A 14272-nucleotide genomic window follows, 5' to 3' on the forward strand; every position below is an offset into this window, starting at 1 on the left:
CGTTAAGGGACGACCATCGGTGGTGAGAGGTACTGCCTGAAATTTGGTATTCTCGGCATACTCTGAACACTGTGGATTTCGGAATGATGAATTCCCTAACGATTGCCGAAGTGAAATGTCGCATGTAAAAAAAAAATGGCTCTGAGCACTATGGGACTCAACTGCTGAGGTCATTAGTCCCCTAGAACTTAGAACTAGTTAAACCTAACTAACCTAAGGACATCACAAACATCCATGCCCGAGGCAGGATTCGAACCTGCGACCGTAGCGGTCCTGCGGTTCCAGACTGCAGCGCCTTTAACCGCACGGCCACTTCGGCCGGCTTGTCGCATGTATCTAGCTTCAACTACTGTTCCTCGTTCAAAGCCTGTTAGTTCCCATCGCGTGGCTATACAGGTCGGAAACCGTTATACATGACTCACCTGAGTGCAAATGGCAGCTCCGCCAATGTACAGCCGCTTTATACCTTGTGTATGCGCTACAACCGCCCTCTGTATAAGTGCATATCGCTATCCCATTACTTTTGTCACCTCAGTTTACTGTGCGCTGCAGGATTTGCGTCATAGTAGTCTTGGTGTCATAACTTGCCGTTAGTTGTCGACACTGGTACGAGTGGTTTAAACACGAGCATCAGTATGCATTCCAGCTACAGACAGTCAACAAGGTGAGGAGGACTTTACTCGTAAAGATGTTTCATGGGAACAACAGCAATAGTGCTACTGCTCTTCGCGAATGTGGACGCTTTGAAGGAATACGGAGAGGTCCTCTTTCAGCACCGGGGCTGAAGTACGTGATCGGAAGTTCGAATTAATTGGCCATTTGAGAATACCTTGTGGGAGAGGCCAGCGGCCAATTTTGCAACAAATTGTTGAAGATATTATTGTTACCGTGGTTCAGGATGCTGGGCGCGACGTGCGATCTCCAAACATTGCACAAGTTTTGTCACGACCTGAGATGTTTCGGGCATCGGTAGAGCAATTTCCGGTGCGGTTCCAGCCTGTCGGGGATGCAGATGGTCCTCACACTGAGCAACGTTTCTAACCTGGAACGTAAACATGTTAGCCGCTCTTGTGGACATTAAAACGCGTTTCTTTCAATGGTTTATTCGTTATATCCCTTCTGCATATCCTCACAAATATTTTCACAAAGTTTTATTGTCCCGCGGCCACTCGTTTGTCAAGTAGTGAAATTCAAATTATAACGCTCCTGTACTTGGAAAAGCAGTGAAACGGAATGGATAGTGTCTCGAAAAGAGGTTGTAAGATTAACATCAATAAGCATAACACAAAGGCAATGGAATGTAGTTGAATTAAATCAGGGGACGCTGAGGGAATTAGATTAGGGATGATACACCAAAACCCGTGCGGAGTGGCCGTGCGGTTGGAGGCGAAATGTCACGGACTGCGCGGTCCCTCCCGCCGGAGGTTCGAGTCCTCCCTCGTGCATGGGAGTGTGTGTGTTGTCCTTAGCATATGTTAGTTAGTTTAAGTAGTGTGCAAGTCTAGCGACCGATGACCTCTGCAGTTTGCTCCCTTAAGAACTCACCCTCATTTGAACACACACATTTGCGACACCAAAATTAGTAAATAAGTTTTGCCATTTGGAGACCAAGTTAACAGATGATGATTGAAGTAAAATGGATATGAAATGCACACAGAGAATAAAAACAAAGCGTGTCTCAAAATTTGTTAACATTGAATATAGATTCGAGTGTTAGGAAACCTTTTCTGAAGCTACTTGTCAGGAGTATAGCTTTGTACGAAAGTCATATGTGGTCGGCAAATAATACAAGCACAAAGTGATTTAGAAGCTTTTGAAATGTGATTCTGCTGATAAATGCTGAAGATTGAATGGGTGGATTGGATAACTAGTGTAGGAGTACTGAAACAAATTGGGGAGAAAAGAAATTACGGCACAAGTGACTAAAAGAAGGGCTCGGTTGACTATATTTATCCGGAGACATAAAGGAATCGTTTATTTCGTAATGTAGGGAACTGTGGTTAGTGATGGAGGGGGGGGGGGGAGGAGAAGGTCAACGTTTTTGAGGGAAAACAAGGGAAAGTATTCAAGTTGCAGTGGAAGTACGTTGCTGTACCTGTGCAGAGATGTAGACACTTGTGCAGGATAGCTTCGAGTGGAGAGCGGCATCAAACCGGTCTTCGCACTGAAGGTCGTCTAATCTATAGCGACAAAAACAAAAATGTAAAACAATACGTTTCCACGTCTCAAGGCCAATGAACGAAACACCAGTAGTAATTTCCTGTGACTGAGGTACGTTCGTAACCGGTTAGCTAACGAGATAAGAGACGACGCTAGGGAACAAACTAAATGTTCAGTATTAGACTGTTACGTTGTTTACAGAGTCTCTTGCTTAACTGGTGGTCCTGTCCTGCGTCAGTACAACAACAGTAGTTACCATTTACCATTACTGCTGCACTAGTTACAAAACTATAACGATTTACTGTAACTCTGGCATCAAGAAGGAGTGGGCAAGAGGAAATATTGTTTCACATGTTTGTTCCTGTAGAATGTACACAGTTCATCTCCAGATACAGAAGTCTGTTCGAAAATATACGTAACTGTTCTTCTCTTCAAGTACTTCGTTTAATTGCTTCACTGGTGTTTTTGTTCTCGAACTCCACATGGCCGGAGGGAAAGGGGTGGGGGTAAGGGTGAGGGATAGGCCTTCAATTATGGTGTTTAAATTCAACTAGTTCTGAAATACTCCAAGATATTAAAAATTATATATTTGTTCAATTAGCATTACAGTGTCTAATTTTGTATCAGTACGGAGAATGTGACACGCCCATTGCCCAGATATCTGATTTATTTAACACAGTATGTTAAGGGAAGACATGATCTCATTGTCAAATAAATGGCACATTTGGACAACTGGTTCGTCATAATCTCCGTTCTGATTTCGTGATAAAGTTTTACTATGGTTTGACAAGAAAGGACTAGTTTTGAATTTGTAGGTGGTTTACTAAAAAACTATTGATCAGTGATAAGTTAATTATTATTGGCGATGAGTGTTTGTTTAGAGAGAAATGATTTGTGGAAGCATGTGGGAATTGTGATGTTGGTCTACGTGTGGCAGAGTTCTGGGGGCAGACAGCGTGAATGCAACGTGATGGTTAGCATCCATACGTCGGGAAGCGTGGTGGTATTACGGCACATAATGGTAAGGGGTAGAAAATCAGAAAATCTTATTACAGCTCATTCGCCTTGCTACAAGCAAAGTACAGTCACGCCAGAGGCAGATACAGATCCAGGGTATAAGTGGTACGTTGCAAGTGGGTCAGGCATTGGCATGTTGCAACACTCCGCTGAGAGAGAGAGGACGAACTGAGCAGAAAATGGCATGGGACAGAAAACCAATGCAAAAGTGACACGGGTATTCGTTATCTCGTACGAGATGTCGAAGGAAACTGTACCAATTTCGTAAGAACCAGTATCAAAAAACCTACTCAGCAGTTAAGATCCTGTTAAACGAATATAGCAGAATAAGGAGGACACAGAAGTCATTACGAAGCCAGCATCGTGTCATTGTCTCACGTTAACTCCCTTTAAATACTCGAGCTCTCTATCTCTCATGGAGTTGATCATTGGGATTGATGGCATTCACAGTAATAGCACTCGATTCCATTATTACGGTATTGTAGCGAATCTATGGCCTAGATACTCCAGAACAGTCAACAAAGCAGACGAAGATGTACATGAGATGACGGTCGTCGCCTAATGAACTTCAAACTGTTCGCCACCTACCATTACTGATGGAGAAGCTGACTGTCTCGCGACAACACCACATCGTGGAGTGATGACAACACCGAACTTCAGCGTGGAAACCGTCAGCAGGGTCTCGTGGGGTCCACGTTCCTGTTCAACACCTAGGCGCCTGCGGGTACTGAAACCTACCTGACCGGTTAGAAGGAGATCGTCCGACCATACGACCTCCGACAACACCACATCGCGAACTGGTCATCATGGATCAGCAAAAAATTTCGCGTGGGGGTCGAGCACACTCCAGCAGCTAGTACATAGACCATTCGCATGGGCCTCCAGACGAGGAGATGACTCGGCAGCCGTCAGCGGAAAAGACTACTTGAAACATACTTAATAAATAACTGAACTTTGGCATTGTTTCACTAGCGGCAGAGACGCTCCACAGGTACCCAACTATGCAGAGCTGTCTTCGCTCGGTCCGTCTGTAGTGGGAATAGAGCCTCATCCTGTGTATCAGGGAGAGGTGGGGGAGAGGGAGGAGGGAGGGAAATGTAGGTATCGGCCATCACTCGGCTGGAAAGAGAAAGATGTGAGCGCTACGCGGTGGGCAGAGAGGCGGCGCGCAGGCGCTCACCCTGGTACAGCCAGTCTGGGACGCCGTTGTAGAAGACGCCGGGCTGGCCGGTGTCGGTGAGCCGCACGTCGAGGTCGGAGATGGGCGCGGGCCGCAGGTAGAGGTCGTTGTCGGCCACCAGCAGCAGCGCCGTCGAGTTGCCCAGCCAGGTGGCGCGCTGCAGCCGCGTCTGCTGCACCTTGGGCTTGTCGCTCAGCCGCACCGGGATGTGGTGGCTGCGGACACGGGCCACCGGCACAGCGTTACACCTACCACCAGCTGCTCCAGGTACCAGGAAGCATCCCACCGAGCCACTGACATACCTCACTACCTGCACCACCGTAATAACCGCCCCCTACCTACATCTACATCTATATACATACTCCGCAATCCACTATACGGTGCGTGGCGGAGGTTACCTCGTACCACAACTAGCATCTTCTCTCCCTGTTCCACTCACAAACACAACGAGGGAGAAATGACTGCCTATATGCCTCTATACGAGCCCTAATCTCTCTTATGTTTGTGGTCTTTCGCGAAATATAAGTTGACGGCAGTAAAATTATACTGCAGTCTGCCTCAAATGCTGGTTCTCTAAATTTCCTCAGTAGCGATTCACGATAAGAACGCCTCCTTTCCTCCAGAGACTCCCACCCGAGTTCCTGAAGCATTTCCGTAACACTCGCGTGATGATCAAACCTACCACTAACACATCTAGCAGCGCGCCTCTGAATTGCTTCTATGTCCTCCCCCAATCCGACCTGATAGGGATCCCAAACGCTCGAGCGGTACTCAAGAATAAATCGTATTAGTTTACAAATCTTTAACATATTAGTTTACAAATCTTTAACATAATGCAGCGCCTCAGCAACTGTATATGTATAGAAAATAAACAATTTTTTCAGCCTTCAGTTGCAAGGTAATTTTTACTCGTTTACCTAGGTTTCGATTCGAGTAATGGAATCTTCTTCAGAACAAAAAATTACCTTGCAACTCAAGGCTGAAAAAATTGTTTATTTTCTAAATCGTATTAGTGTTTCATAAGCGGTCTTCTTTACAGATGAACCACATCTTCCCAAAATTCTACCAATGAACCGCCTTCCCCGCAACTGCCATTACATGCTTGTCCCACTTCATATCGCTCTACAATGTTACGCCCAAATATTTAATCGACGTGATTGTGTCAAGCGCTGCACTACTAATGGAGTATTCAAACATTACGGGATTCTTTTTTCTATTCATCTGACAACTTGGGAATAGCCAGTCACACTGCATCCTATCCTTCTGACACCTTGTTAACTCCCAGTTAACCTTTTCCTGGTAGTCCAAGATGGCACATATATCAAAGTCCAATTTCAATATACACTGACGGCAAAAAAGTCGCAACACTAAAAAGTAATTAATGTAAATTAATGAAATTTCGGGAATACATTTTTCTAGCTAACATATTTAAGTGAATAACATTGTAAGATGACAGGTTAATGTAAGCGGGAGATAATGTGTGTTAATGTAAGCTATTGCAAAGGTGAATTACTGGTACATTAACAACCTATGTAAGGGCCAGACTGTTGACTGCAGTTTGTAAATGTGCATGCGTTGTATTGTACAGATGCTGTATGTCAGTTCGCGGGTTGGACTCCCATGGCTGTTGCACTTGGTCGGTCAATACAGGATCGATTAATGCTGTTTCTGGATGACGCTGGAGATGTCCGATGACGACCCGTATGTACTCTATTGGAGAAATGTATGGTGATCGAACAGGCCAAGAAAGACAACACGCCAACAATCTGTAGATCATTGGGGTTACAACAGTGGTATTTGGGCGAGCGTTATCCTGTTGGAATACGCCCCTTGGAATGTTGTTCAGCAATGGCAGCACAACAGGTCCGATCACCAGACTGACGTACAAATTTGCAGTCAGAGTGCTCCTGCTGTCTTACTAGATAGCGCCCCAGACCGTAACTCGAGGTGTAGGGCCGGTGTGTCTAGCAAGCTGACAGGTCGGTTGCAGGCATTAAACTAACCTCCCCCTAATCAACAGGCGGCCATTACTGGCACCGAGCAGAACCAGCTCTCATCACAAAACTCAACAGACGTCCATCCTGCCCTGCATTGTGCTCTCGCGTGACACCACTGAAATAGCAAATGGCTGTTGATTGGGGTCAGTGGAATGCATGCTACAGGCGTCTGGCTCCCAGATCGTCAAACAAATGACTTGTAACGGTTCGTTGTGTCATTCTGGTGCCAACTGCAGGTCAAATTACTGCTGCAAATGCAGTACGATGTGCGAGAGCTATACGCCGAAACGGTAGTGCCACGTTGCCGTTCGGAGTACGGTCTTCTTGCGACCATACATTCTGCTGATCACTACTGCTAGCATTCATGTACAGCAGCTAAATTCCTGCCAAATCTTTCTACAACATCGGAGTAGGATCATGTGGCTTCTCGTAGTCCTGTTACGCGATCTTGTTCAATCTCAGTCAGGTGTTGATAATGGCGTGTTTGTCCCCTTAAAGACATTCTTGACTGATATCAATTCACCACATCCAATCTTAAAGATGAGAAAAGCTGACCACCGTTACAGCGTGTATTTAGAGCAATTCTGAGTTGCATACTGATAGTAGAGCTCCTAGCGCCAATCTTAGGCGACTGGCGCGAAATTTGAATAAGACATCATCGTTCAGATGTAGAAGCACGCCTACTAACTTTCGTTTATGTCGCAGAATGTTTTCTTGTCAGCACATGAAAAAAAGTATCTGGACACCTACGCTTTGTGATCAAAAGTATCTGGACACCCCCAAAACATAATTTTTCATATTAGGTGCATTGTGCTGCCACCTTCTGTGAGGTACATATCAGCGACCTCAGTAGACATTAGACATCATGAGAGAGCAGAATGGGGCGCTCCGCGGAACTCACGTGATCAGGTGATTGGGTGTCACTTGTGTCAGACGTCTGTACGCGAGATCTGCACACTCCTAAACATCCCTAGGTCCACTGTTTCCGATCTGATAGTGTAGTGGAAACGTGACGGGACACGTACAGCACAAAAGCGTACAGGCCGACAGCCGCTGTTGACTGACAGAGACCGCCGACAGTTGAAGAGGTTCGTAATGTGTAACAGGCAGACATCTATCCAGACCATGACACACGAGTTCAAAACTGCATCAGGATCCACTGCAAGTACTATGACAGTTAGGCGGGAGGTGAGAAAACTTGCATTTCATGGTGGAGCGGCTGCTCATAAGCCACATATCACGCCGGTAAATGCCAAATGATGCCTCGCTTGGTGTAAGGAGAGTAAATGTTGGCGATTGAACAGTGGAAAAGCGTTGTGTGGAGTGGCGAATCACGGTACAGAATGTGGCGATCCGATGGCAGGGTGTGGATATGGCGAATTCCCGGTGAACGTCATCTGACAGCGTGTATAGTGCCAACAGTAAAATTCGCAGGCGGTGGTGTTGTGGTCGTGTTTTTCTTGTAGGGGGCTTGCACCCCTTGTTTTGCGTGGCACTATCACAGCAAAGACCTACATTGATGTTTTAAGCACCTTCATGCTTCCCACTGTTGCAGAGCAATTCGGGGATGGCGATGGCATCTATCAAAACGATCGAGCACCTGCTCGTAGTGCAAGGCCTGTGGCGGAGTGGTTACAGGGCAATAACATCCTTGTAATGGACTGGCATGCAAAGAGTCGTGACCTGAATCCTACAGAACACCTTTGGAATGTTTTGGAACGCCGACTTCGTGTCACGCCTCACCGACCGACATCGATATCTCTGCTCAGTGCAGCACTCCGTGAAGAATGGGCTGCCATTCCCCTAGAAACCTTACAGCACTTGATTGAACGTATGCCTGCGAGAGTGGAAGCTGTCGTCAAGGCTAAGGGTCTGCCAACACAGTATTGAATTCCAGAATTACCGATGGAGGGCACCACCAACTTGTAAGTCAGTTTTAGCCAGGTGTCCGGATACTTTTGATCACCTTTCACGCTAGTGAAGGCCGTATAAGCATGGTCTCTTCCGAATGTCCTTCTGACCAAAAGGCAATTCTAACAGCTGGAGTCCAAAGTTTTTTTAATCATGCAATTTGCGTTCTTGTGGAAATATTTCCATAGCGACATTCATGCCCTAACAAATATTTCTTTATATCTGACTGAGATGTGAAATACCAATAATCATAATTTCCCCCCATGAACCATGGACCTTGCCGTTGGTGGGGAGGCTTGCGTGCCTCAGCGATACAGATGGCCGTACCGTAGGTGCAACCACAACGGAGGGGTATCTGTTGAGAGGCCAGACAAACATGTGGTTCCTGAAGAGGGGCAGCACCCTTTTCAGTAGTTGCAGGGGCAACAGTCTGGATGATTGACTGATCTGGCCTTGTAACATTAACCAAAACGGCCTTGCTGTGCTGGTACTGCGAACGGCTGAAAGCAAGGGGAAACTACAGCCGTAATTTTTCCCGAGGACATGCAGCTCTACTGTACGATTAAATGATGATGGCGTCCTCTTGGGTAAAATATTCCGGAGGTAAAATAGTCCCCCATTCGGATCTCCGGGCGGGGACTACTCAAGAGGACGTCGTTATCAGGAGAAAGAAAACTGGCGTTCTACGGATCGGAGCGTGGAATGTCAGATCACTTAATCGGGCAGGTAGGTTAGAAAATTTGAAAAGGGAAATGGATAGGTTAAAGTTAGATATAGTGGGAATTAGTGAAGTTCGGTGGCAGGAGGAACAAGACTTTTGGTCTGGTGATTACAGGGTTATAAATACAAAATCAAATAGGGGTAATGCAGGAGTAGGTTTAATAATGAATAAAAAAATAGGAGTGCGGGTTAGCTACTACAAACAGCATAGTGAACGCATTATCGTGGCCAAGATAGACACAAAGCCCATGCCTACTACAGTAGTACAAGTTTATATGCCAACTAGCTCTGCAGATGATGAAGAAATTGATGAAATGTATGACGAGATAAAAGAAATTATTCAGGTAGTGAAGGGAGACGAAAATTTAATAGTCATGGGTGACTGGAATTCATCAGTAGGAAAAGGGAGAGAAGGAAACATAGTAGGTGAATATGGATTGGGGGGAAGGAATGAAAGAGGAAGCCGCCTTGTAGAATTTTGCACAGAGCATAGCTTAATCATAGCTAACACTTGGTTCAAGAATCATGAAAGGAGGCTGTATACATGGAAGAAGCCTGGAGATACTGACAGGTTTCAGATAGATTATATAATGGTAAGACAGAGATTTAGGAACCAGGTTTTAAATTGTAAGACATTTCCTGGGGCAGATGTGGATTCTGACCACAATCTATTGGTTATGAACTGCAGATTGAAACTGAAGAAACTGCAAAAAGGTGGGAATTTAAGGAGATGGGACCTGGATAAACTGAAAGAACCAGAGGTTGTAGAGAGTTTCAGGGAGAGCATAAGGGAACAATTGACAGGAATGGGGGAAAGAAATACAGTAGAAGAAGAATGGGTAGCTCTGAGGGATGAAGTGGTGAAGGCAGCAGATGATCAAGTAGGTAAAAAGACGAGGGCTAATAGAAATACTTGGGTAACAGAAGAAATATTGAATTTAATTGATGAAAGGAGAAAATATAAAAATGCAGTAAATGAAGCAGGCAAAAAGGAATACAAACGTCTCAAAAATGAAATCGACAGGAAGTGTAAAATGGCTAAGCAGGGATGGCTAGAGGACAAATGTAAGGATGTAGAGGCTTGTCTCACTAGGGGAAAGATAGATACTGCCTACAGGAAAATTAAAGAGACCTTTGGAGAGAAGAGAACCACTTGTATGAATATCAAGAGCTCAGATGGCAACCCAGTTCTAAGCAAAGAAGGGAAGGCAGAAAGGTGGAAGGAGTATATAGAGGGTTTATACAAGGGCGATGTACTTGAGGACAATATTATGGAAATGGAAGAAGATGTAGATGAAGACGAAATGGGAGATAAGATACTGCGTGAAGAGTTTGACAGAGCACTGAAAGACCTGAGTCGAAACAAGGCCCCGGGAGTAGACAACATTCCATTAGAACTACTGATAGCCTCGGGAGAGCCAGTCATGACAAAACTCTACCATCTGGTGAGCACGATGCATGAGACAGGCGAAATACCCTCAGACTTCAAGAAGAATATAATAATTCCAATCCCAAAGAAAGCAGGTGTTGACAGATGTGAAAATTACCGAACTATCAGTTTAATAAGTCACAGCTGCAAAATACTAACGCGAATTCTTTACAGACGAATGGAAAAACTGGTAGAAGCGGACCTCGGGGAAGATCAGTTTGGATTCCGTAGAAATGTTGGAATACGTGAGGCAATACTGACCTTACGACTTATCTTGGAAGAAAGATTAAGAAAAGGCAAACCTACGTTTCTAGCATTTGTAGACTTAGAGAAAGCTTTTGACAATGTTGACTGGAATACTCTCTTTCAAATTCTGAAGGTGGCAGGGGTAAAATACAGGGAGCGAAAGGCTATTTACAATTTGTACAGAAACCAGATGGCAGTTATAAGAGTCGAGGGGCATGAAAGGGAAGCAGTGGTTGGGAAAGGAGTGAGACAGGGTTGTAGCCTCTCCCCGATGTTATTCAATCTGTATATTGAGCAAGCAGTAAAGGAAACAAAAGAAAAATTCGGAGTAGGTATTAAAATTCATGGAGAAGAAGTAAAAACTTTGAGGTTCGCCGATGACATTGTAATTCTGTCAGAGACAGCAAAGGACTTGGAAGAGCAGTTGAACGGAATGGACAGTGTCTTGAAAGGAGGATATAAGATGAACATCAACAAAAGCAAAACAAGGATAATGGAATGTGGTCGAATTAAGTCGGGTGATGCTGAGGGAATTAGATTAGGAAATGAGACACTTAAAGTAGTAAAGGAGTTTTGCTATTTAGGGAGTAAAATAACCGATGATGGTCGAAGTAGAGAGGATATAAAATGTAGACTGGCAATGGCAAGGAAAGCGTTTCTCAAGAAGAGAAATTTGTTAACATCGAGTATAGATTTAGGTGTCAGGAAGTCGTTTCTTAAAGCATTTGTATGGAGTGTAGCCATGTATGGAAGTGAGACATGGACGATAACTAGTTTGGACAAGAAGAGAATAGAAGCTTTCGAAATGTGGTGCTACAGAAGAATGCTGAAGATAAGATGGGTAGATCACGTAACTAATGAGGAGGTATTGAATAGGATTGGGGAGAAGAGAAGTTTGTGGCACAACTTGACTAGAAGAAGGGATCGGTTGGTAGGACATGTTTTGAGGCATCAAGGGATCACAAATTTAGCATTGGAGGGCAGCGTGGAGGGTAAAAATCGTAGAGGGAGACCAAGAGATGAATACACTAAGCAGATTCAGAAGGATGTAGGTTGCAGTAGGTACTGGGAGATGAAGAAGCTTGCACAGGATAGAGTAGCATGGAGAGCTGCATCAAACCAGTCTCAGGACTGAAGACCACAACAACAACAACAACATCTTTAAATTTTTTTAATATGACTAAATATTTTCTTAAAAAGTTTCATCCTTCATTGCATTCCCTTACGAGCTGTATTTCTAGAAACACTGTAACAGGTTTTTTTTTTATTTTGTTAATTCCCTTTACAGACAGATACTTTCAAAAAGCCTTTCATCACCTATTTCGCCCCCTTGGGTGTGGAATTTTGGACAATCCCTTCTTAAAAGATGCCTACAGTGTAAGATCTACACCCTCTCCAAACTTCAAGTTTCTATCCTTAACGATTTAGGCTGGACGATGAACAGTCACTGACCGATTCTCACCCTATTTCACCCCCTTATGGGTTTGAATTTCCAAAAACAGTGACATACGTATGTTTTATTTCTAACTGAGAACCTAAATTTAAATTTTCATAGATTTAGCTTTAAAAATGCTTTCATAATAAAATATTTTCATAAAAAAATCTCAGCCCCTATTTCACCCTTTTATGAGCTCAGTTTCGAAAAGCACTGAATCATGTATTTTCTTATTTGTAAACGAGAAGTCAAATACCATTGTTCACAGATGTAGCTTTAAAAATACTTTATTATTTCTTTAATAATGATATGTTATCAAAAAAAGGTTTCGCCCATCAACTCACCCCCATAGTGTTAATTTCCAAAAATACTGAACTTATTTCCGACCGAGAAAGCAAATATCAATTGTCGTAGGTCTAGCTACAAAACTGCCTTAATAGCGACATTTTTCAGAAAACTCTTCATCCCCTATTTCACCCCTTCGGATTGGAATTTCTAAAAATTCCTTCTTAAACGATGCGTACAGTATAAGATCCACACCTTCTCCAAATTTCAAGGTTCCGTCCTTCGGGGTTTGGGCTGGATGACCATGAGTCAGTCAGTCAGTCAGGGTATTGCCTTTTACATATAGAGAACGATTTATTTAACCTGGCATCTCAAGGGCCATCAGGCTCTCACTTCGGTATAACAAGGGGTTCTACATGTTTTTCAATACACGTACTACAGTAGCCATATTGTACAAAATTTAGAAGATTAAAGTAACAGTAGAACAGGCAAAAAACCAGACCCCAAAGTTCTTAGTTGTACGTTGTAAGTACAACACTAATCAGAGATAACGGTAAAGTGGCATTTTATTATGACAGGTAGCAACAATGGACGTAAGGGAAGGGATGAAGGAGGGAGGGAGAGAGGAATGTGATAACCCACAGTTAACGAATGTAAGGGAATAAAAGGTGACGTGACTCATGGAGAAAGGGAAAGAGAAAGGAGCGTAACTGGAAGACGACAGAAGCACTGGCTTTGATATTTGACACGTGAGAAGTTGGCCGTATACGGTAATTCTGAGAAAGGGCTATTAGGGTGACAGAAGGAATTTCTTCAACTTCTTCTTAAATATACATGAAGATGGTATCTGTGGTTTCATAATTATTCGACCATCATCTTCTTCTGTGCGGATGCACAAACAGTGCCCGAACTCTTACGGGAATCGGCAAAAAGCCACGAGTAATGAGTATAATGGGCAGGGGCACTATGAATGTAGTGCGGGACAATACGTTGAGAATGTGGGTTTCGTGGGAGGCGTGCCAGAGATGAGTCCCTGCAGTCGCACTATCCTCTGTGTCCTCGGTGGCTCAGATGGATAGAGCGTCTGCCATGTAAGCAAGAGATCCCGGGTCCGAGACCCGGCAGATATTTTCAACTGTCCCCGTTGACTTATATCAACACCTGTATGTAGCTAGGGGTATTCATTTCATTGTAATTTCTTCTTAAAGGTAGCAGGGAGAAGTGTGCAGGGCAGCGTGTTCCAGAGTCGGACAGCAGCGATAGCGAAGCAGTTTGCAAATGTTTTTGATTTGTAAATGGGTGCATCTAGGATATTACAGGGTGGCGCAAATAGAAGTGACGCGGAGGAGTGGGTACGATTGTACATGAATATGAGCACATAACCACACCCCATGATGCGCACACCTCATAATCGCGCGCCACATGATCTACACCGGTTTAGAGCGTAGTGCAGTCTATGTCGGTGTGAGTGGAGCAGCGCAAAGATTACGATGGTACTCGACAGTTGAGCAGCGGACGTTCGTTGTGGGAACTGTGTGGTCAGTTGTTTGCTGAGAAGTTCAGTGGTGTCATGCAACTCTTAGTCCGGAAATGGCATCAGAGAGATCTGTTTTGAAGAAGTCAAAAAACAATACGAAACGCACGCGCACACAAGAAAATGTGGCTGCAGTTCACCAGAAAATGCTTCAGAGTTCTGCCAAATATACCTGTCGCTTGTCGCAAGACACTGACTTATCACGTCGGCCATGCAGACGAATACTCCACCTGGGCCTGCACATGCATCCCCCCCTGGAGTCTGTTGTCTGAGAATTAAAACCAGCAGATGTTCCTCAGCGCCTCCAGTTTTGTGAGTGGCTGTTCACTGAGATAACAAAGAATGGCCTGGACACTGA

At 44.4% G+C, this 14272-nt stretch overlaps 1 protein-coding gene across 3 annotated transcripts in view; it reads right to left on the minus strand.

Annotated features, from left to right (window-relative positions):
- Nucleotides 1–14272, minus strand: part of LOC126262714 (inactive dipeptidyl peptidase 10) — a 1533490-nt gene that overhangs the window by 294696 nt on the left and 1224522 nt on the right. For all 3 annotated transcript variants that reach the window (XM_049959500.1, XM_049959499.1, XM_049959498.1), the window contains exon 8: nucleotides 4358–4572. In XM_049959500.1, coding sequence (XP_049815457.1) covers nucleotides 4358–4572 — 215 coding nt within the window. The remainder of the gene's footprint in view (nucleotides 1–4357; nucleotides 4573–14272) is intronic.

Source organism: Schistocerca nitens, chromosome 6 (assembly GCF_023898315.1).
Source record: "Schistocerca nitens isolate TAMUIC-IGC-003100 chromosome 6, iqSchNite1.1, whole genome shotgun sequence".
NCBI classification, from domain to species: Eukaryota; Metazoa; Arthropoda; class Insecta; order Orthoptera; family Acrididae; genus Schistocerca; species Schistocerca nitens.